The 23865-nt window shown below is 37.8% G+C and overlaps 1 protein-coding gene across 1 annotated transcript in view; it reads right to left on the bottom strand.

Annotated features, from left to right (window-relative positions):
• Window positions 1–23865, bottom strand: part of AGMO (alkylglycerol monooxygenase) — a 281634-nt gene that overhangs the window by 114422 nt on the left and 143347 nt on the right. The window contains exons 10-12 of the mRNA XM_079786527.1: window positions 22940–23056; window positions 14711–14793; window positions 7889–7994 (exon numbers count right to left, since the gene is read on the bottom strand). Of these exons, the coding sequence (XP_079642653.1) occupies window positions 7889–7994; window positions 14711–14793; window positions 22940–23056 (306 nt within the window). The remainder of the gene's footprint in view (window positions 1–7888; window positions 7995–14710; window positions 14794–22939; window positions 23057–23865) is intronic.

Genomic DNA, 23865 nt, shown 5'->3' with positions numbered 1-23865 from the left:
GCAAACTGAAGCTCACGAGCCACATGCAGCTCTTTGGCCCCTTGAGTGTGGCTCTTCCACAAAATACCATGGCCTAGGCGAGTCTATTTTGAAGAAGTGGTATTAGAAGAAGTTTAAGTTTAAAAAATTTGGTTCTCAAAAGAAATTTCAATCGCTGTACTGTTGATATTTGGCTCTGTTGACTAATGAGTTTGCCGACCACTGGGTTAACTCTTACTCTTGGTCACATTTGCTATTCCAGAATACCTCTGACATTCATAACCCTATCTAATAAAGAGGTAATATGCAAATTGACCATCATGCCAACACACAAGATGGCCGCCACAAGATGCCCAGCAGGGGAGGGCAGTTAGGGGCAACCGGGCTGGGAAGGAATGGAAGCTAGGGGTAACTGGGCCAGCAGGGGAGGGCAGTTGGGGACAACCAGGCCTGCAGGGGAGGACAGTTGGTAGGGACCAGGCCTGCAAGGGAGGGCAGTTGGGGGTGATCAGGCCTGCAGGGGAGGGCAGTTGGGGGGGACCAGGCCTGCAGGGAGGGCAGTTGGACAGACCAGGCCAGCAGGGGAGGGCAGTTAGGGGCGACCAGGCTGGCAATGGAGGGCAGTTACGGGTGACTGAGCCAGCAGGGGAGGGAAGTTGGGGGCGACCAGGCCTGCAGGGGAGGACAGTTAGGGGTGACCAGGTCTGTGGGGGAGGGTAGTTAGGGGCAATTGGGCCAGCAGGGGAGGGAAGTTAGGGGTGACCAGGCTGGCAAGGAAGGGAAGTTAGGGGTGACCGGGCCAGCAGGGGAGGGCAGTTAGGGGCAATTGGGCTGGCAGGGGAGCAGTTAGGCATCAATCAGGCTGGCAGAGGAGTGGTTAAGGGGTGATCAGGCTGGCAGGCAGAGGCGGTTAGGGGCAATCAGGTAGGTGAGCGGTTGGGAGCCAGCAGTCCTGGATTGTGAAAGGGATGTCCTGCCCGTTTAGGCCCTTGGGCCTAAACGGGCAGTTGAACATCCCTCGAGGGGTCCCAGATTGGAGAGGGTGCAGGCTGGGCTGAGGGACACCCACCCCTCCATGCATGAATTTCGTGCACTGGGCCTCTAGTGTTCCTATAATGTTTTATAACATAATAATTAGTGTGATTATATAATATATATTCTATTATATAATATACTAGAGGCCCGATGCATGAAGATTCGTGCAAGAATGGGTCTTCCTTCCCCTGGCTGCTGGCACCACCATTGCTCTGGCCGGATCTGCCTTTCCACCTTTCCACGCTGCCCAAAGGCCCGGAGCAGCTTAGGTGGTGCGGAACACCTGCGTCATCGCCATGGCGACGACACAAGTGCCCGCCCTGCCCCTGGCTGCTTGGCGCCTGTGTATGAAATTAACCCGCCATCTTTGTTGGGTTAATTTGCATACTCACTCCTGATTGGCTGGTGGGCGTCGTGAAGGTATGGTCAATTAGCATACTACTCTTTTCAATTATAACCCCAACAGAAATGGCTGCCAGCCTCAGAGGGAGCCCCAGGCTTGGCTCCGCTCCAGGCTACAAAGTTTCAATTGTAGAAGGTAAATAAATTCCAGATACCAGGGCCTCTGCTTGGGTTGCCAGGGGGCGTGGCCGGCCTGCAAACCACCACAGGCCCCTCGCTCAGGCCGCCCCACGCCCCAAGGGAACCCCCACCTGATTCGGGACACCCTTCAGGGAAAACCAGCTGGCCCCCACCCCTGTACCAGGCCTCTATCCTATCTAATAAAAGAGTAATATGCAGATTGATCATCACTGCAACACACAATATAGCTGCCCCCATGTGGTCAAAGATCCCGTTGGATCGGGCCTAAACGGGCAGTCGGACATCCCTTGAGGGGTCCCATATTGGAGAGTGTACAGGCTGGGCTGAGGGACAACCCCCCTCCATGCACGAATTTCGTGCACCGGGCCTCTAGTAATTAATATATAGCAATACAATAATAAATTCTGTGTTTCATGTACTCACAACTGTAAATCTACTTCTGTCTCACACTTTAAAATCCCTTGTGACTTGTATGAAATCCAAAGAGAACAGAACAGTTGAACATTTCAGTCTAATTTTTTTCCAAAGACCCACATTCCAATGACCAAACTGCATCCAAAGGATACCTGAATTCACTCACCTATACCCTCTCTCTTGAGAGAATCTCATCAACACATATCTATATCACTCCTAATGTCAAATACATGCTTAAAATGATGCTGGCCAGAACTAAGTACAAGTACACTAAATAATGGATGAAACTGCCCAGAAGGTTGCATGAAGAGAGTAAAAATAGTCTCAAACTTTTAAGTAAAACTAAGTATATTATACAGTTTTTCTGAAAACAGGTATCTTCCAAGATATGCTATTCTGCTATAGCTTTACCTAGATTGCTTTCTATTTGCTCCCTTATAATACTAGTGTAGAATCTATATTTTTAGGGCCATTATTACTGGGGTTAAATATGAATGAAGTATCTCCTTCTTTTCACCTGAAGATTTTCCTTTGAAATAATGAAATAAACCTGAATGAATAGTACCACTGCAGGTTGAAATAAGCCCACCATTTTAGCTGTCATAGGGCTGAATTTAAAGTAAGTGGAAATCTCATACAAAACTATTCATAGCTTTCCACAATCACCTAAGAATATTTAGCACACTGAGAAAAATAATTTTTTTTCATTGTGATTTGCACACAGCATCAATAACAAAAACAGAAGAGCAACATTTAAAGTTCTCTAAATTATCTGCCTAATGCAGTTTGATTAAACACGTCCACATGTTTATTGTAAAGCACTAAATATGTCTTACACTGAGACTTCTTTGTGTGAGTGACACCTCAGTGATTTATAATTAACACTTAGTGAGAATAAAGGGAAAGAATTATATGCCTCTGGTTACTTTTATGCTAGGCCCACTGACAATAATTTAATCTTGCTGAATATTGATAACATTCTCTGTGCAGAGCTATTACTGGTTATTGGCACATGGGTTCTCAGAGAGCCTTCTTAAAGACTTGCTGTCATTTACTTCAAAGATATTCGGTTTAGTATTCCAATACCCAAGGCTCTCCTGATCACAAATTCGTTCTAGGCTCCACTCCAATGACCTGACTCCATTTCCACTGGCCGGGAATCCCTCTAAGCTCCATCCTTACCAGTAAGAAACCTTGTCTGGAAGATGGATTTATAGCAAGCAATTTTTAAAAAAAAATCTACTTCGATGATTCATTTGTTTGGAGTGACTCTGTAGGTTGGAAAGAGCATGGTGGTGATTATATGGAGGTGCAGTCAAATTCTCACAGAGCACAATGAGGATCGTAATTGTACTAGTCCTGTCTTTTATGACCTCATGTATCATGTATTAAAACATCTCATAGGTTCAACTCTTCATTTCTTAAAGATTCTTTGGAATCTCATTCTTATAGTGAATTAATTATATGAATATAAATCAATAGCAACTATTTAATCGGTGTGATGTTTTTTGATTTTAATCACACAGCCAGTATGAAATCTTAAACACTGAAGTAACTTTAGAAATGTACTTCATTCCCTTGACTTTACAGATGGTGAAACTGAGAACTAAGTGACTTTCCTCACATTGTTAATTCATAACAGCATATGTCTGGAATCTGAATCCAATTTTTTCTCCATCTCGTCACAAGTAATTTAAATACTTGTGTAAAGCTAGGCCAAGCCAGTGTCAGGCACTGTCATAAACAAACAAAATTTAAGAGAGGTATTACCTCCTTGTGCTGTAAATGAGATCGAAACCCTTGGTAGAAATAGTATAAATGACAACATAAGTTGTGTGGAAAAATCCATATTAGCTTTTAATCTGTAGCAGCCAATTCCCCTGGACTTTCTATATAGGCACGCAGAGAGGATGACACCAGTTAAACAGCAAACTTAGGAGTGGCAAATGAGTGTGTCAGGCAGCAACTTTCCACCAGGTGCATGCTTTTCTCGGAGATTACATGTCCAAATGGTGCTTAGTGAGCTTGCAGTCTCACTTGAGACCTAACAGGATGCCTAATATTTGGGAGTCAGAGAGTAGATCTCCACTTCCTCCCTGGAGAGAATGTTTCAACTGTCAGTGGGTTTAACACCAAACAGCCAATTTTGCTCTTCCATCTGAACATTTGCCTGGGAAAAGCTGGCACCTGCCATGTTTCACCTCAGAGAAAAGGAATGAACAAGGTAGCTAGCTTTTCCTTTCTGTAACAATTTGATCACAGCAAAGTAACTCCTAGAATGTTGTTAAAGGTTGCACGTAGCTTTTGTTTGTTTGTTTGATTTACTCTAAAGGAAGCTTGACTCACCAGTGACATGCAGAGCATATGAAGGATAAATGCATGATTTTTGAAAGATGGTAATTAAAATTTGTTAAGTCTTGTTATTTTTTGTTCATAGTATGAAATCTTTAGGTAAAATAAGACTTTTTAACCTTTTTCACATTATGGCATGCCTGGGAACATTAGGTATTCTAAGTAATTGAATTTTTCAGCCTTCTTAAACTTATTCCATGAATATAATAAAATTGTATTATATTTATGTATACTTACTAATGGTTATTTACTCATGCAGTTCACTAATTAATAAACCTCAATCTAGAAACCAGAGTGATTAATGGGCAAATGTCTGCACTTGTACGAAGAATGACCTTAAAAATGCAAATTTAAATTTACCTCTGTCACCTTTAAATACTGAGATACTACCAAACACAAAATACCTCTCCACCAGTATAAAAGTAAAAACTGTAATACTTTGGGGAGAGGGGATAGCAGGTGTTTAAAAATTCATTTAATTATAGAAGAAGTAGTAGTTCTGGAAACTAAAATTCTATAATAGTGATTCTCTGGGGGTGGGGGAGTTTGATAGCATTTCTTGAAGTCATGAGTGAAAATTTTAGTGATAAAAATGTATGCTTGAAATTGTCTGTTTTTTAGCCAGCAGTAGAAACAAAAGTAGACTTCTAAGAAGCATATCATATATTCGAGGAAAGGAAAGGCCATGTGCTTGAAAGTGCCACGTGATAATTTGGATACCTGGGTTTTTACTATACTTTTCAATCTGGCTTTAGGAAAATTATGTCATTTTCATTCTACAATTGCTGATGATGTTAATTGGGCACATAAACATAAAAAAAGGTTTATAGCATCATATTAAATAAGCATTAATTAAAGTTACCAAATAACTAGATTTGAAAAGAAAAACTATTGTAAATTTTTATTTAATATCTTAAACATACACATAGCTAGAGAGAAAGAAAGTAGGCCAATGTATTACACAGTATTCACATTATTTTTTCAGTAGACAGGTTCCATTAACCTTGACTATCTTTACTTGTCAAGCAGTTAATATGACAGAAGAAATAACAGATTCTCTTTTACCATTAACCTTCGCAAAGGAGACCCTCATTTCCAATATTTATAACCATTTGACACAATCTATTAAAGCAATGGAAAGACTCCCCTAAACAGAGATCTCCAATTTGTTCATTGTGAATAAAACAAATACATAATCCAAATTTGACCTCACTTTCAAAGACATATAAGACAGTTTCCCCAGTTGTCTTGCCTATTTTTAAATTTTTTTATGGTGGTAAATAAACCTTGGAAAATTCCTTCGTAGATTTTACCACCTGAAACTGCAGCTGTTGGCTGCCACTATCAAAGCCTCACAACTCCAAACTCACGTGCAAACCTCATCAAGGGCAGACATTTCTAATTGATTCCAGAAGTATTTCTTTTGCTGAGATCAGGGGGCAAAGGAAGAATAATGAGCAGCTTTTTAGAGGGAATTGGGGGTGAGGGTGTTGAGGAAAGGGGGAGGGGAGCTTTTAAAATCTCGGGCTTGGCCAGAAATGCATAGCAATTTTACGGTCAATTGGCGAGAGCATCTGGAACCAGGCATCCTGGCCTCGTAGTTGATGGTAGTGAAACCAGCTTACAGGCAACAGCAAGCCCATAATGAGTCCCTGTCATGTACTAGTGGAAACCACGTTGACGTTCTGCCAAATATCCCTGCACCTATTTCTCAGGGTCAGGATTCCCCTTAGAGTCCTCCTCTAATATATGAAACACTGTCCCGTGGATCGTAACCCATTTGAGCTATTCGTAAAGGCAACTCAGAAAAGGAAAAACTAAAAACTTAGATCTTGTATGTGTTTAATTCCTCGAGTGCTGACAAGGCTTTATATCACAAAGCCGTGTTTGCTTTCATTCGGGGGATATATTTCAAACGCAGCAGGCCATCTTGTTAGTGCACGGAGAGTGTCGGATGCTCAGGCCATAAATCATAGCACAGCGCGTGGCACACGGGCTGGAGGAGGCTCTTTGTTATTTCAAACGCAGGACAGGTGATTAGAAAAAGGGGCAGGGCCCCTCTTTTTTGAATGCCAAGCAGAAAAACTAGGTGATGTGGAAATAATTTCTTATGAGTAAATGATGTTTACCTTAAGCCGCTGCTCGTAATTCACCAGGCTGCCACTGGTCGATTACACCCACAAATAAGTCAGGGGAAAGGACAGCCATGAGAAATGGAGGGGATGTGAGTCAACAGGATGGAAGCTGGTTCAGTGGACAGAAATGGGCCATGCAGAAAACTAGACTGCTCACATTCCTGACTTTCTATTTTTACCCAAACAATATAATTAATAGAGATTGGATCCATTTTCCAACTCACTCAAAATTCAAAGTTTGTAATGGTGAACTAAATTCAACATGTTTGCTCTTCTGGTTAATCTACTCTTGGCAAGGAATCACTTCCTGCTTTCAAACAAGAAAAGTAAAGCAAGCAAAAAGAGGCAATACAAAGTAAACTAAACTAAAAAAATGCATTTAAAATGCTTCTTAAAAAACTCAATTTTAATGTAAAATTCTGCTCAAAACACCTATGTTTTGATAATGTTAGTATAAATTAATCAGAAATATATAAAATGTGTGTTCCTCATAATACACATAATATTAAAATGGGGGGAAATGTGCTTGATGGTGGAAACCTTTTTGGACCTAAAGTATCTGGCAAAGCACTGGGTGGATGTGCACATGAGGACATTTAAAATAAGGGCCTAAGGGATAAGGGATGGATGGCAAGAATAAAAATGTATTTATGTCTCTTAATTTTTAACCATCTTAATAAAAAACATGATATATAGAAAACTATCATGGATTAATATTTTCTAGGGTGCACATTCATACTAGAAAAATCCCACAGGGCCAATAAATTATAGGAAATTTAATGCGATAATTTACAATCTAGTGTGTAAAACTAGTCTCATTTTATAAAACAAAAAAAGCAGCAATATGTTCTAATATGGCTTTAATTTGTTTACCAAGTATTTTGTTGCTCATAGAAGGTATTTACTTTTAGAAGAATCACAGGATATGGACAGTAATTTTTAAAACGTGGGATTCAAATAAATCATGCCAAATAGCTTATTTTCACCTGCTACTTAGCCTATATTATGTAATCATAATTCTGTAGAATTATAGGTAATTGACAAAATATGCAACAATTTTCATTTTCACCCTAAAAAGAAAAATCTCAAATGGCAAAGTCTCTGCCAAGAACTTTTAGTAAATAACTTCTACTACTTGTTGAGAACCAACTATGTGGCGGCCCAATTTCTTTATAAACATCATGCAATCAATGTGACTTGTCCAACAATTGTGTGATATTAGCCATGTCAATACCAAATTAGAGACCAGAACACTGAGGCTTAACACTATTAACTAGCTCAAAGTAACACAATAAGTTTTGGTAAGTGGATGAACAGGTAAAAATTTCCCACAAGTAACAGTCACAAAATAGATTAAAAAAATGAATAAATGAATGAAATAAGCAATAGATGTATAAAACTGCTATAGGCACCTAAAGCAAATGTCTTACCTCAAAAGCAAATGACAAGGAAGAGATGAGAGGCTTCAGAGGGCCAAATCGAAACAGCATTAGAAACACCAAGCAACGGGAAGCTTCCACAACAGCTGCCTTAGGTCTGAAATAAGTGTCATTCACATGCATTAGCTTTAAATACGCTCCTTACATGTTTACATGCTATAATTAATACAGTTATATACATTTATTTTAAATTTAAAGAAATATGCTGCACTTTAATATATTTGAGGAGCATGTGCCTCTGAAGCTGTTTGAAACAGGCATTAAAGGAAGAAATAAAATGCATCTTTTTAAAAAAATGTTTTTTATCAATTTGAGAGAAAGGGAGAGGGAGATAAAAACATTAATGAAGAGAATCATGGATCGGCTGCCTCCCGAATGCCACCCCCTGCTGAGGATGAAGCCCACAAACCTGGACATGTGCCCTGACCCCAGAATCAAACCAGCGACCTCTTGGTGCATGGGACAATGCTCAACCAACTCAGCCACACTGGCTGGGCAATAAAATGCATCTTTTAAAGAAAATCTGTTCTTTACAAATGTATTGCTTAGTTTGAGCATTGATGAATCAGGCTGAAGCATACTCTCAACTAATGAATAAAATACTAAACAACTAAATTTCTAAGGTTTAAAGTAAATGACACTTCCCTCACTCAATGCCTTTACCTTTACACTTCATTCATTAAAAAGTGACTTGGTCGGAGGACTGATATAGTTAAGTACTCTAAAATAAAGAAAAGTTGAATTCTGAAATACTGGGAATGTGAAATTTGTGTAATTATACCTAATTTAATAGGTAACATTATTATAGATCTTTGTTAGTTATTATGATGAATATTTTCTGTATATATGGTATCTAAAATATATGAAATACATGTATTTATGCATTTGGAACAGTGTTGAAAGTCACATGCAGATCAACATTTATTCACTGCCTCATAATGATGGTAATAAACAGATACTTTTATCAGCTTAAAATAGTTTGATATGATATTTAGCTAACATTTGTTGGATATTTTAATGTTTTTGTAAAAGACAAATAGTATTGTTATGAAGGTGAATTTTCTAACTAAAATATTACAGAATCAATAAATGAATGAAATCATTAAAATGCAATTATATTTATTTTAGAAATTTGAGGTATAGAAAAAAAGAAGAAAATCTGAAGTATATTTTTAACTTAAGACTTTCTTCTATTGTCTATTAATTATGACCCATTGTTTCTGTAAAATTGAATATAACAACATTTTAGTACAAAAAAGAGAATGCATTTTTAAACTCAATAGGAACAGAATAATAATTTATAATTTGTTTGCATTCAAGTAATGGGATTAAGTTTTTTGGTGAAAAAATATTAAGAAAGCTTTTCCCTTGTAAAGTAAAGTCATAACTCATTATGATAATTTTTAATGATATATGGGTAATTTTAAATTAAAAAAACAAGATTCCTATTTTAAAACACATAGTTTTTGTTAAGTTTTTAATATGTCTTACCTTTTAAACTTTTATATTTTGAAATGAAATATACATATAGAGAAGTACTGGTATAGAAAACAGAAATATACAGCTGGGTGATTTTCAACAAATAAGTAACCATGTAACCAACACCCATTATAAGCACCCCAATGATACCTCTTACCTCCTCAATATTTTCATCCTCCCTCTCTCTCAGCAAGAATCAATCCCCTGATTTTTATGGTAATCATAGCCTTTCTTGTTCTTTTTTTTTAAAAAAAACATTTTACCACTTCAGCATAAATTTCTAAAAACTAGTCTATAATTTAATCTATTTCTTACATTTCATAAATGGTATTATACTGTATGCACATTCTTGTATCTGGCATCTTTCACTCAATATTGTGTGTGAGACAAACCTATGATGTTGCAAGTAGCAGGGGTTCACTCTTTCACTTCTGCATAGTATTCCTTTGTGTGGGTATGCAAAACACATGAAACCATTCACCTTGTGAAGAACATCTGGTGATGACGATATTTGTTTATTGTAAACAATGCTGTCTGCACATTCCCTTCCATGCATTTGGGTGTATTTTTTAATATATAACTAGGATTGAATTACTGGATTACAAATTAGATGGATATATATATATATATATATATATATATATATATATATATATATATGATATACACTGAGTGGCCAGATTTTTATGATCTCTGAACGCATAATAATCTGGCCAATCAGTGTATATCCTATATAATGAAAGGCTAATAAGCAAATTGTCCCTTTGACCAGGAGTTTGACCAGCAGGCAGGCCGGCTAACTGCCCATGTCCCCTTTTCCTGGCCAGGCTGGCCGGACCCCACCCATGCACGAATTCATGCACCAGGCCTCTAATACACACAAACATACACACAGAGTGGCCAGATTATTATGTGTTCAGAGATCATAATCTGGCCACTCAGTGTATGCTAAAATTATGTTAGAAAAATTCTCAGTTTTTCAAATTAAATATCACAAAATAAACCTCTCTCTTCAGTGTGTGAGCATTTTAACAGTTGGTATTATTAATCCTTTTAATTTTTGTCATTTGGGATGTAACATCTTTGCTACTTATAAAATTTGCCAATAGCATCTCCTACTTGGTTTTATATTTTACTGTCTTAATGAAAGTTAATTTTTGAAAAACTGACTTTCTTAATATTATTATAGTATAATTAATCAATTATATCTAAAGCATCAATAATTAGGTCTTTTTGTGTACCATTTACTATTTTTATATACTCCAAAGTTATAGACATACATTACTATGCTACCTGCTGGAATCTGTATTGGCTTTCCTCTCACTTTTCAACCCATAATCCCCTGACCCCAGAAGTAATTTTTATGGTGTGAAATATTTGTCAAATTTATTTTTCTTATTCCTATGTGGAAATCCAATTTTTCCAAGACCATTTATTGAAAACCAGCCTTTTCCCACAGCTCTGCAGGGACACCTTTATCACAAATCAAGTCTATATATAAGCATAGATCTCTTTCTAGGTTTTCTGTTCTAATCTTTGTGCTAATAAAACATGTCTAATTACTGTGGCTTTATAATAAATCTTGATAGGGAGTTATGCAACTCCTGCCTTTTTTTTTTTAACCTCAAGGCTGTGTTGGCTATTATTGGACTATCTACATATATTTTAGAAAGACTGTGTGAAATTCTAGAAAGAAACCTTTCACAATTTTAATTCATATTGTATTGAAAATGTAATATATGGCCTAATATATGGTGACAGAAGATGGTTTTACTTTGGGTGGTTGACACATGGAGTATTATCCAGATCTTGTATTATAGAAATGTATACTTGAAACCTATATGATCCTATTAACCAATGTCACCCCAATAAATTAAATTAAAAAAACAACAGGATGGAAATAAGTAAACCAATTTGGTATTGTAATCTTTACAATACTGAGCATTCCAATCTATAAATACAGTTATCTCTCGATTTATTTAGCTCTTTATTTTTCATAATACTTCAATCGTTTAACAATGTTTATAAAGAGATTTCATACTCAATTTTTCAGGCTTGTATTTACTTGGTATTTGATATACTTGATGCTATTACTTATATAGTCATGTATACAGTGAGGACATTTCTGTCATCATGTAGGATGGTGGTCCCATAAAGCCGGGGACACTTAAGGGTAAATGGTTTGCACTTCTCCTTCCCAACCAGAGGGTTAATAGCTGAAATCACTCTCCTCAGGGAGACAGACAGAAGAAATCCTCTTAGTGCCAATTGCCAACCACACCCAAGGACAGATGAAGTTAAGAGAATACATCTCATTTTGGTACATCAGCATAAAGCTGATGAATATTTTATTGAGATCCTCCTCTAACACCTCCCCTAATTGCCCAGCCTTAAAAAACCCTAAAAAAAAAAAAACATAAAAATGAAGGTCCAGAGAACGCTTTCCTTTCCAGGAGCAAGCCCGCGCCTCCCACCCCTTTCTTTCCCACAGGCATGCATCTCCTAAATTCTAAGGGACCCCATGAGGCTTGCAAGCAGGGCAGCAATGGTCAATGGCAGTTCATCCAAGGCAACCCCCTGAACCTGCCCCTAAGATCCCCTTTTCTCTGACTTCTTATTGAGCCAAAGCAGACCAGCCTAGGCTCATTTCCCCAGCCCTTTATTGTTTCGTTGTCCCAAGTCTTAATAAACATCCTCTAAAATTGAAAAAAAAAATTATAAAGGAGCAAAAAATTTCCTATTGCCTAGTGAGTCTTACCCCTTATAAGGTTGTAGTGCAATGCATTACTGTTTTGTACTGGTCTTACTCTATCAATAGTAAAGCTATAGGCTAGAAATGCCTGGGGGCACTCACCTGTCCCTGGTGAGCTTCTGAGGGACATCTCCCCTTTCTAAACCAGTGTTGCAACAGAATAGACCCTAGAGATTATTACTATATCGCAAAACACCCTTCAGCAATACCATTAGGAACCGTTGACTTACATGCAGGTCCTGGAGTGTACAAGGCACATGAGGAGGTTTTGGGCAGAGAGAAATAGATAGACACAGAGAAAGGGAGGGAAGGAAGAAGGGAAGGAGGAATGGAGGGAGGGAGAGGGAGAGAGAGAAGGAAGGAGGGGAGAGGGGGGAGAGAGGGAGAGAGAGAGAGAGAGAGAGAGAGAGAGAGAGTGAGTTCTTCACTTGGGGTTCTTCTGCTTTTATTGGGGTTCAAAGTGGGGCCTAGGGCAGTGATGGCGAACCTATGACACGCGTGTCAGCACTGACACGCATAGCTATTTCTGATGACATGCGGCCACTGAGGCGGCCGCATGCCGAGGATCAAACATTTGCTGCTCCTGAGGATGAAACATTTGCGAAATAATGTTTTTTCCTCAAAGTGACACACTACCCGAGTTATGCTCAGTTTTTTGGCAAAGTTTGACACACCAAGCTCAAAAGGTTGCCCATCACTGGCCTAGGGTTTCATGGGCTCATTCTTTTTAGGTGAATTTAAAGTGTGGGAAGCGAAAAAATAAGTAGTCCAATGGTCAGTTTTTCAAATCAACCAGGATCTCTGAAATAAAGGAGCTTCAGTGGGGAGAGGCTACCTGGCTCTTTATCTAGTAGGATGTGACTGACGGGCAATTATTCCAGAGATCTTGCCTTGGAGTGGATGTCCCTTTAAAGTGGATGTTTCAGCAATCAAAGCTTATGTCAAGCACTTTTGATACAAAAAGGAAAGCCAACTGTCTTTTTGGTAGGCTTAGACTACCATTAATTACTCACATGTTTGAAACGATGCTGGTGTAAACAAACCTACTATGCTGCCAGTCATATAAAAGTATAGCACATCTAGTTACAGCAATAGAATAAACCATCCAGGTTTGCATAAGTACATTCTACGATGTTGGCATAAACACAAAATTACATAATGACGAATTTCTCAGAATGTATCTCAGTATGAGCTCCTGAATAAAGCCTGAGGCAGTTTAGATTTTTAAGTGATTATATACAAGAAGAATACTTGGATATTATTATAGACAGCTTTCTTATTTTGTCTAGTATTTGTATCCACAGAGACAAAACCAATCTTCATAAAAAAAAATGAAACTATACAGTTGCTATTGGCTGATTGTCAATTCTATTAAGTGCATTCAAATAATAGAATGGTGATGTTTAATATGTGATTCAGATTCTTTGGATCTGGGTAAGTATTTCAGGTGGACTTGAGACATATTTTTCCATTTTCCTGTTTTATGGCTCAGTATGTACTTGACTTCTAGTGTAGAAAAGTAGGATAGAGAGCCAAACAAAATGAATGGTAAAATAAACACCATTTTTAAAGTATTGAAGGAAACAGGTTTAGAATTCTACACATTGTTTACATATGGCTATGTGAAATGTGCCAGCTGCATCGTTCTCTACCAAATGTTTCTACGGAATGCATATTATAAACAGTTTCATTAACCAGAAGTTCATTTGGACCTGGATCTTGATGAAACTCCAGAGTTTTATGCTATTCCAGAACCTGAAATTAATGATTACTGATTACCTATTTGGAAAACAATAATACCACAACAAAAATAAGATTTCAAGAATGACAGACCTTTTTTGCAATTTTTCACCAAGTAATTTCTATAATTTCTGAATTCTGGATCACATGGCTTGGCTTTGTGTTCTGTTTGATCTTTTACTGTCTATTTGACTTTCTTAATTTATAAAATGTGCTTTATAGCAATATTATCTTGGAGTGTTTTGTAAGCATTAATAACCACCTTACATATTAATTACCTAAATGTTGGTATTAGTATTAATATTAATGGTTGATAAATACCAAGCGATAACAAAAAAGTATTTTTTTATATACCTCATGACAAAAAAGCAATTTAAAATTGTTCAAGTGAATGTATTTTATGGCCTGGGTAGTATTTAAAATAGGATTCCTTAAATAAAATATCCTGTGTGAGGGTAAAGGATATAAACTTTAAATATATACACATTCAGACACATATTAAGAACTATTCAAATGGCAAAGGAAAATACTCAAATGTTTTCTATTTTTTATTAAGTATTCAGAATTATGGTCTATGTTCTGCCAAATTAATCATTATATTTATAGATTTTCTTTAATAAACTTGAAAATCCCAATTTTAACTTAAAAAGCTTAGATTTAAAATGCACCCTTGACATAAAATCAGATAAACTGCTGCTCTGTTTCACTGAAAATACAAGGGTGAAATTGTAGTTTCAACTTTATTTCTTCAATAACAAATGTTTAGTGAATATCAAAGTTTCAGATGTATTTTTAAAACTACATTATAAAATTATATAAAAAGAAAGAATTTCACTTCTTGCCTTTGATCCAGAAGAAATCCGATGGAAGTCAAGGTCAGGATAAAGAAGCAGACCCTCAGAAGGAGAGTGAGCTGAGTCAGTGCCTGTCATAAAAACACAAAGACCAACAGGTTTTGTAGGAGAGTTACCAAAGGTTCATTAGAATTGAAAGATGACATGGAAAACAGCCCCAAATACACCATTTGTCACTGACATTTCTCAAAGAGGTTGACATTTTCAAAAAGAAGACATTTGGTTTCCCTAATATCATTTATCTCCTTGGATCCTTGAAGAATGAATTAGACAATTTCATAATGATACTTTACTTAGTGTTTTTTTTCCCCTAAAAATTCTCCTTTAAAATTTGACTTTTATAACTTTTTGAAGTACCTATGCCCTCATGTATGGAGAAGTCAATTAGATTTTTGTGAATAAATACCACATTCCAATAACTATTTTTAATAAGACCAATTCTTTGTGGTTTTAAACATAAAGCTGTATTGAATACAAAAATATTTAAAGGAGAATGTGTTTATGAGTGCAAACACATACATGAAGACAATTTCACACACACAAATCTATACATTTGAAATCTATATGTTTATATAATGTCTAAAGTATTATATATGGAATTATAGTGATAACAATTTTGCCATAATTATAAATAAGTTATGCATTCTTTAACATTTTTACTTTATTTCTTATTTATTCATTGATGTTAGAGAGGAAGGAGAGAGAAAGAGGGAGGGAGAGAGGAAGGAAGGAAGAAAGAGAGAGAGATAGAGACAGAAAGACAGAGAGAGAGAGAAAGAAACATAGATTTGTTGTTGCACTTATTTATGCATTCTTGTATGTGCCCTGACTGGTGATCAAATCCACAACCTGGTTTGATTTATTGGGATGATACTCTAACCCACTGAGCTGAGCTATCCAGACAGGGCTATGAATTTTGTTTACATGTCAAAAATAATAATAGTGTTTATGGAAGACCTACTATTTTATAGCTTCTATGCTATGTGTTTCATATACTGTAATTCTTTTTAGAGTTTCAACACTTTTTTCATTATATCTCCTTCATATCTGAAAAAAAAAACAACAAAACACCACACACACAAAAACAAACTGGGACACAAAAGATTTAGTCACTTTTCCATAATCACCCAGAAATAAATGCTGCCATAAAATTCAAACTAGCCCCTTCTGACACCTCCTGGATCAAAGTGTGACAATGGTATAATGAGCAAGAAACTTAAAGGGAGCAGGGATAGAGATCTAGATTGTAGTTATGTAGCTAATGCTTACGGTCAGATAAAGACGGCTCTAGATTGAAAGTGGATCAGTAAAAGCAAGGAGTTGGACACACAGCCCCTAGATAATTTCCTATTGACTGATGGTGTTTATATTTCACTTTTATGAGAATACCAGAATGTAATATAACAGATTGGCTAAAATAGTGATCAACCATTACACAAACACCTTCTCTTTTTTCTCTTTACCGAAACAACTACAGGTAATTTCAACTCATTACCACCTAATATGCATACCTATAACTAAATTGCGTCTGTTCAAATTCATAAACAATAAGCAAAAGCTACCAGTTATAATTACTGTTCACATCCAACATCCCAGCTCCACACCATGGTATAAATCAGCCCTATTCCCTTATGGACAAAGTTGTTTGTTTGTTTGTTTTTTTGTTTGTTTTCTTAATATGATTTTAGAGAGAGAGGAAAGGAGAGGGAGAAAGAGAGAAAGTAACATCTACTGGATGCTGGAATCGAATCAGCAACCTCTCGGTGCATGGGACAACACCCAACCAAGTGAGCCACACCACCCAGGGCTACTGTATGATAACTTTTAAAGTTGCTGCCTAATACTGACCATATTTGGGGACAGTACTAATAGGAGAAAGATATATTTGATTTCATAATTGATATATTTGTTGTACATGACATTTTAATGTGCACATTCCTACTTTATTATATTTCAATATAGTAGAAAAATTATAGTTTTCATTGAAACTCACAATGATCACTTTTCTAAGTTCCTGGAGTATACGAGTATATGCTTATTAGTAAGATAACTTTTGCTAATATTCTTTCTTTACTACACATTTATTACATTCATTTTGTGGCTTTAAGTTATAATTGATGCTCATTTTGGTTCACATTTCATTTTTTTTCACATTATTTCAGTTACCACCTAAAAACTTTAGGAAATTAAACTAAATCCCAACAGGCTACACTGGAAGAAAACAATATACAGAGGATATTGACTTGAGTGGTTTCACACAGAACCTAAGCTAAACTGAATTTGTGCAAATGATACTCTCTGTCATAAGAGTACAACTAAACACATTGATTACTTTTTCAAAGGGTCTTGTTAAAACAAGTCAACATGAAAACATTAGTTGCAAAATATCAGTGCCCATAATGTTTTACAGAATACAAAGAAACCAAGAGAATTTGGAACTATAAAAATCTGTTTCCAAATTTACACAGGATATTCTCAGATGCCTCATTAACTTGAAATATATCATCAAATAATCTGTGTAAAAACATATCTGCAGCCTTGCTCGTGTGGCTCAGTTGGTTGGAAGTCATCCCGTGCACCAAAAGCTTGCCAGTTTGATTCCCTGCCGGGGCACATGCCCAGGTTGTGGGCTTAAGCCCCAGTAGGGGGTGTGCAGGAGACAGTGATCAATGTTTTGTTCTCATATCAATTTTTCTCTCCCTAAAAATCAATAAATAATCTTATAAAAACATATCTGCAATGACATAGCTATACATGCTAAGACTGTTAAATATTCAAAAAGTTTTGAGTGTGTCTGTTATTTAAAGGATACCATTGCCTTTATAATTTTACTTTGGAAATATATTTTGATTTCAAATGCGTATTCATGATATCACCCCATGAAGTGGACCCTGGCAGCTTAGGAATTGATTTCTCAAGCATTACTATACCAAAATCAACATAAAAGTCGGTGGGTCATATCACTAAACCAAACATTATATATTTAAATGTATGCATTGCATGTTTCAGAAAGAAAGGACTGTGCCTTCTACACCTTTGTGGTGGCCATCAAATTGCTTCTTTGACTCGCAAAGTTATTTATACAAAACTCGCACACATAAGACAAGCGAGTATTTATCTACTCTGGTATATGCATAAACAGAAAAGGCTGTGGGACCTCAGCAGGATCCCCAATTACAAGTCAGCCACAACTTTTCTCTGTGATTATTGGCTATAGCGAATCTGGAAAAAAATATTGCTGTTGGATTTTAACATCTTCGTATGCTTTTAAACATCCCTGAGACTAGAAAGGCACTATAAAATTTTGCAAATAAGCAATCTTTTTTCCTAGCTGCACAGCATGTTTTTAGCAAAGAAAAACACATGTGGGAAACAAGCAAATGCACCTTTCAGAAGTTATTTGTGTCAGGAATGAAGCTGTCTCCAACTCTAATTTCAGTTTGAAAAGGATTTTGACACTTGATATTTTTCTTTGTCAATAAATTGACATGAGTTTCTCATAGTTTTTACTGTAGTTGAAAAATCCTGTGAAAACCAGGCTATAAGTTACATATTTTAATATAAATAGTGTCTGGCCACATTTTTATGCAGGAAGCACTCACACTTGCTTAAGACATTCAAATCTCTTAGTGAACTTAATATTAAGGGTCTCTATTTCAAAATGTAAATGGGTAAATTCCCATTTTTGTTTCTATAAATTACTACAATTTATTCTGTGATTTTGTTTAGTACAACTAAACTAATTCAACAATGCAAACTGCACTCAACACTGGTCAGGATACCAAGAGTTAGATATAGGGGTGGGCAAAGTAGGTTAAGAATAATAACAAATAATACCATAACTAAAATCCTATATAATAAAGAGGTAATATTCAAATTGACCCTCACTCCATAATGCCATCACAAGATGGCTGCCCTGCCCAGCCCCTCCCCCGGCCTTACTCCTGATCAACCTCTCCCAACCCAGTTGAGGGTGGGGCAGCTAGCCAACCTCCCCCCAGGGTCCCTCACCCAGGCCGGCCACGCCCCCACACTTTCCCAGGGCTGGGGGTACCCCAGGCAGGCTGCAGGCACAGCATTGGTCAAAGACAAAGGTCCTGGCTGTCCCTGGCCTAGAGAGTCCAGAAAACCTCAGCAGTGACCAAAGACCAAGACCCAGTGGAAAGGTCCCTGCTGGCACTTATGGCTCAAAGTGCCAGGAGGAGGTGGAGCGTCTTGAACCTGCAACCCCGGTGTCTGCACACCAAGCCTTGGGGCACACCACGCTGGTGGCACCTGTGGGTGAAAGGAGGAGGGCAGGGAGCTGGGGTGTGGAGCTGGGAGGGGCCTAGAGTTTTTGGGAGCAGCCCGCCTGCCGAGGTTGCTGTGACCCAGATGCTTGGGCTTGGTCAAAGCCCCTGGTCAGCTCTGCCACTTGCCTTCCAGGTGTGGCTAGCCCTGAGCTGGCTGGCATTGCGCTCAGAGAAGCAGCTGTCACTGGGCTCAGTTAAATAAGAGAAATCAAAGAGCCGAGACTAAATATACCCTCAGCCTCTTCCTACACCACCCCCTTCCCCGCACCACCCCCCCCCCCCGGGTGAGGAGGGCTGGGGATGGGGGTAATGGAAAATGGTTTCTGCTTTGCATCCTATCTAATAATAGACAAATATGCAAATTGACCGCACCTTCGCTACGCCCAAGCCATGCCCACCAGCCAAGCCACGCTCACCAACCAATCAGGACGAATATGCAAATCACCCAACAAAGATGGCGGCTAATTTGCATATCAAGACAGCCTAGAAAGAAGCCAAGAGCTGCAGAAGGGAGCAAAGCTGCGGAGAAGCAAGCAAGCCAGGGGGAGGAGAAGGGAGGAGCGGAGGCGGGGCTGGGGGAGAAGGGAGGAGCGGAGGCGGGGCCGGGGAGATGGAAGGAGAGCGGGCTGGTGGAGAAGGCGAGGCGGGGGAGAAGGGAGGAGCGGAGGCAGGGCTGGGGGAGAAGGGAGGAGCGGAGGCGGGGCCGGGGGAGAAGGAAGGAGAGCGGGCTGGCAGAGAAGGGAGAAAAGCAGGGGGGCTAGCAGAGAACGCGGGGCGGGGGACAAGGGAGGAGAGCAGGCAGGGCGGGGTAAAATGCAGCAGGAAACCCTATTGCAGAATTTTTCCTGCAACGTGAACGCTAGTTTTATAATGAAAAGACTCCTGCTATGTAGAGAGGAGAGCTGATTCGTTTCCAGCAACAACTGGCGTGTTCCCTGCCCCAGCCCTGAAGCCTGACAGCACCTAGCAAAGGTGTGTTCGCACAGCCACGTTGGCCTGGCTCCTGGAATGTTGGGAGCAAGTTTGAGCTGCATTGATTTTTTTTTAAAAAAAGGTAAAGATTGAAAAACACATCTTTGTACTCAAATGGCACTATAAGAGGCAGATTACAGCATCTGATTTTGTCTTTTGTGTTGATTTTGAGGCAGAGTGCAAATAGGTTCATGGTAAAAGCAGAAAAAAACAAAGGGAAAGGGAGAGGATTCTGCCATCCACAGAACTGAATTTTGTTTATTCTTTTTTTTTTGTTGTTGTTGTTTTGTTTTGTTATTTTTCCTTCTGTTCTTCAAGTCAGTATATGCCATTTAAACTACTTTATGGCGTTAGGTAATGAGCTAATGCTTCCTCTATTAAGAGCAAGCAGCAGTGCCTTTCATAGGAGTCATATACATTTAATCCATTCAAATGGAGCATACTGAGTGGAGAGAATGGTATGTGTCATTATATAAGGACCTTGGCATTATGATGCTATCTGGCTGAAGATCTTACTTATTTTGCAATTTAGAGAATGTAGACAAATCAGGCATTGAAAATTAATGTGCATGCTTAAGTGCATGACTTTATTTTTATCCATAACGACCAAATGACCCATCACCAGGAGGTTCATTGATGGGTCCTGCGGTACAGAGGGTCTGGGGTCTCATGGCATGGCGGGTCTGGGTGAGGCTGCATGTCGTCGGCCAGGGCAAGGGGACCTGAGGCTGCATCCCCTGCTCAGCGGGTGGGGCCAGCCAGGTCTTAGTATCACCCAATGGGGATGGGGCCAGCCAGACACTCCTATTATAGAGAAAGGGCAAGTAGCAATATTAAAATATTTCCTCTCATTAATTCCCTTTTAATGTGCACGAATTTCGTGCACCGGGCCACTAGTAATAAATAATAATACAAGAACAAACTATGTGTCATGTACTCACAATTACAGACCTACTTTTCCCTATGCTGTATTTAGATGCAGATGATCTTGCTTTTCTTCTGGTTTCATTCAACTACCTGAACTCTATATTACATATATATTTTAGTCATAAATTAGGTGAACAAATTAAGATAACAAAGTAATCAGTGATGGGTTAATTACATAATACTTGAAGAGATGATTGTGAGGCCTTAGGTTAAGCCATCAATAATTCTAAACATTAGGGTAGTTCGATATCTACAGGTGCATTGCTGAGAGTGATATAGTTCAGTGGTCGGCAAACCACGCTTGCAAGCCACATGTGGCTCTTCCACAAAATACCACGTGCGGGCACACACGTACAGTGCGATTGAAACTTCGTGGCCCATGTGCAGAAGTCGGTTTTCGGCCTGGGAGAGTCTATTTTGAAGAAGTGGCGTTAGAACACTCAAGGGGCCAAAGAGCTGCATGTGGCTCGTGAGCTGTTGTTTGCCGACCACTGATATAGTTCATGCTACTTCTAAGAAAGCTTTGCTCCTGAAATACATTCTTGGGTTTTAATTTTGTCTCTTGTGAAGCTAAAGGCAAATGAACCTGCTACAATGTGGAATTGGTTTCATTAGTTGTAGTACATATGTGGATGAGGGTGCCAGCAGTAAGCCAGTATATTTCCCACCATTATAGTCTCATGACATTTCTGGTATCCTGCAGGAAGGTTTATATATATGCATTTTTATAAGTGTTTAAAGAATATTTTTTGAAAACAAGTTCAAATCACATATTTTTGTGTGAGAATGATTTATGGAGATCTAGTATTTATTTTTGCCAACTCCAATCTATTTCCCTTTTTCTATTTATTATCATCTCAATTTTTCTTCCAAACCATCCCATCCCTTCTCTTGGTCAATGAGGATCCCATGGAGCTGACCCTATCTTCCCATTCATAGACCGAATGGCCAATGACTCGCACTTGACCACATTGCCTGGTTCAGTGATACCTAGCTGAACCAAGCCTCACATCAGACTGCACTGTAAAACTTTCACTTATGGCATTTTTTGTGAGGCAGTGCTGAAAGCTAGAGCGACCTGACAGCCACCTCGCTACCACGAAGGCTGAATACCTGGAAGAGAATCTGCATTTTGAGAAAAGCAGAGCTGTAAGAAAGAATGTGAAGGTTCCTGATGGCATTATTTGACTCATGTGAACTGTCAAAATTCCCAATTTAATGATGTTATTTCATGAGGTATATATTTTCCTGGTAACAAAGTCAAAGACACTGAATTTTTTATTTTTCTGTGATTCTATGTTCAAGTTCACCTACTTCCAAATTAGATACCTTACTATAATTTAAGTACCTCTTTGAACTAATGTAAATCATTTCAGGAAGAAAATAATATAAATAAATCTAGAAAACAAAACACATTTAAAAAATACCTTTGTATTTATCTTTTTTATCTTTTTACAATGTACTGTGTATTTTTACATATATTATGCTATTTTTGTTTTCTAAAAACTGTAGGCAGTGAGAGTATTTTTATGTGGCAAACACACACACATACATACCCAAAGAAATAAAAAAAACCTCCCCAGGTGGTAATGCCTGATTTAGAATCCAGATTCTAAACCCTGGTCCTGAGCTCTGGTTATTCTGAATATTCTGAATGTTTAGAAAGGAAAAGACAAATGAAGTCAACCCTACATTGAAAATTTTCTAATGTCAAAGTATCAGGGTATGCTCTCATTGAAGGTAAGTAGGTTAAAATTAATATAAAGTATTTTCCCAGACATTTAATTCTAACTTCCAAAATACTTTTTTTGTAATGGATGAGGAATTTATTTGTGGCAAATTATTTACTCTTTATCATTTAGATCAATAGTATACCATTTGATGGAAATTCTACACTGAAGCACTTTGGATATAATTAAATTACATTCAATAGTCTAGAGGAATGAATTTACCTGTTTTAATGTGAGATATTTTATCAAGAAAAATGACATGATTTTTCACACTATTTAAAAAGGACAATACTTACAGCTTTATTTGCAAAGGTCTCTTCATAAAAGACTAGCATCACAGCAAACTGTACAACTGCATAGACCTTCAATAGGTAAGGCGCCGATGATGAGTAGGGAACTTCTTCCCCGGTAACCTAGGAAGACAAGGAAGAAGCCTCTCATTGATATCGCTCCCTGGCTTATTCCTCTCATTGAAATTCAGACTATGAAGAGAAGATATGCAAAAAGAAAGCAAAGGTTTTGCTATCCACCCCCCTCAAAAAAAATGATTCTAACATTCATTTTTTGAGATAGAAAAAATATAAAAGTTAGGACACCTTTTTTTCATTTCCGCATTCTGATTCTGATTTAGTCTGCCTTATGTAGAACAAAGTAAGAATTGATTTGGCAATATGTACTGGTGATAAACATAACCAAAATGAACACGAAAATATGAAATATGAAAATATAAATAGAAAAATATGTCCATGACTATATGTACATGAAAATATAGCAAAAGGGAAAATGGAAGGTGACTTTGGGTAGTGGAAATAATTATGCCTCAAAGGGAAATGTTGCCCTATTAGAAACAACTTTCTCAAACTACAGAGTTTCCAAGAAACACTATGATTCTATTTTTTAATTCAGATTTAAGCAACAATAGGACTTAAAAATATTAACTTTAGGTTATCTATTTAAAAACAACAACAAATAGACAATAGTTAACTGGACTTTTTGGAGCTGAAATAAGCAAAATATTTTCACTTATATCAAGTTAGCTCTTATTACATAATTGACTAAACATAACCAAATGGATCTGAGAAATTTCAACATAGAATCTTTCATAACTAGATGAGAAAACAACCTTACTTATATCAGGATATTTTTGAAAATAAGAACAACACCCATATGAAATATATTATTTTATTTCCTTGAAATACTGGCTAAATTTTATACTCATAGT

Source organism: Cnephaeus nilssonii (genome assembly GCF_951640355.1).
Source record: "Cnephaeus nilssonii genome assembly, chromosome: 12".
Taxonomy (NCBI): Eukaryota; Metazoa; Chordata; class Mammalia; order Chiroptera; family Vespertilionidae; genus Cnephaeus; species Cnephaeus nilssonii.
The sequence above is the reverse complement of the archived record's forward strand: the minus strand, read 5'-3'. Positions and strand labels throughout refer to the sequence as shown.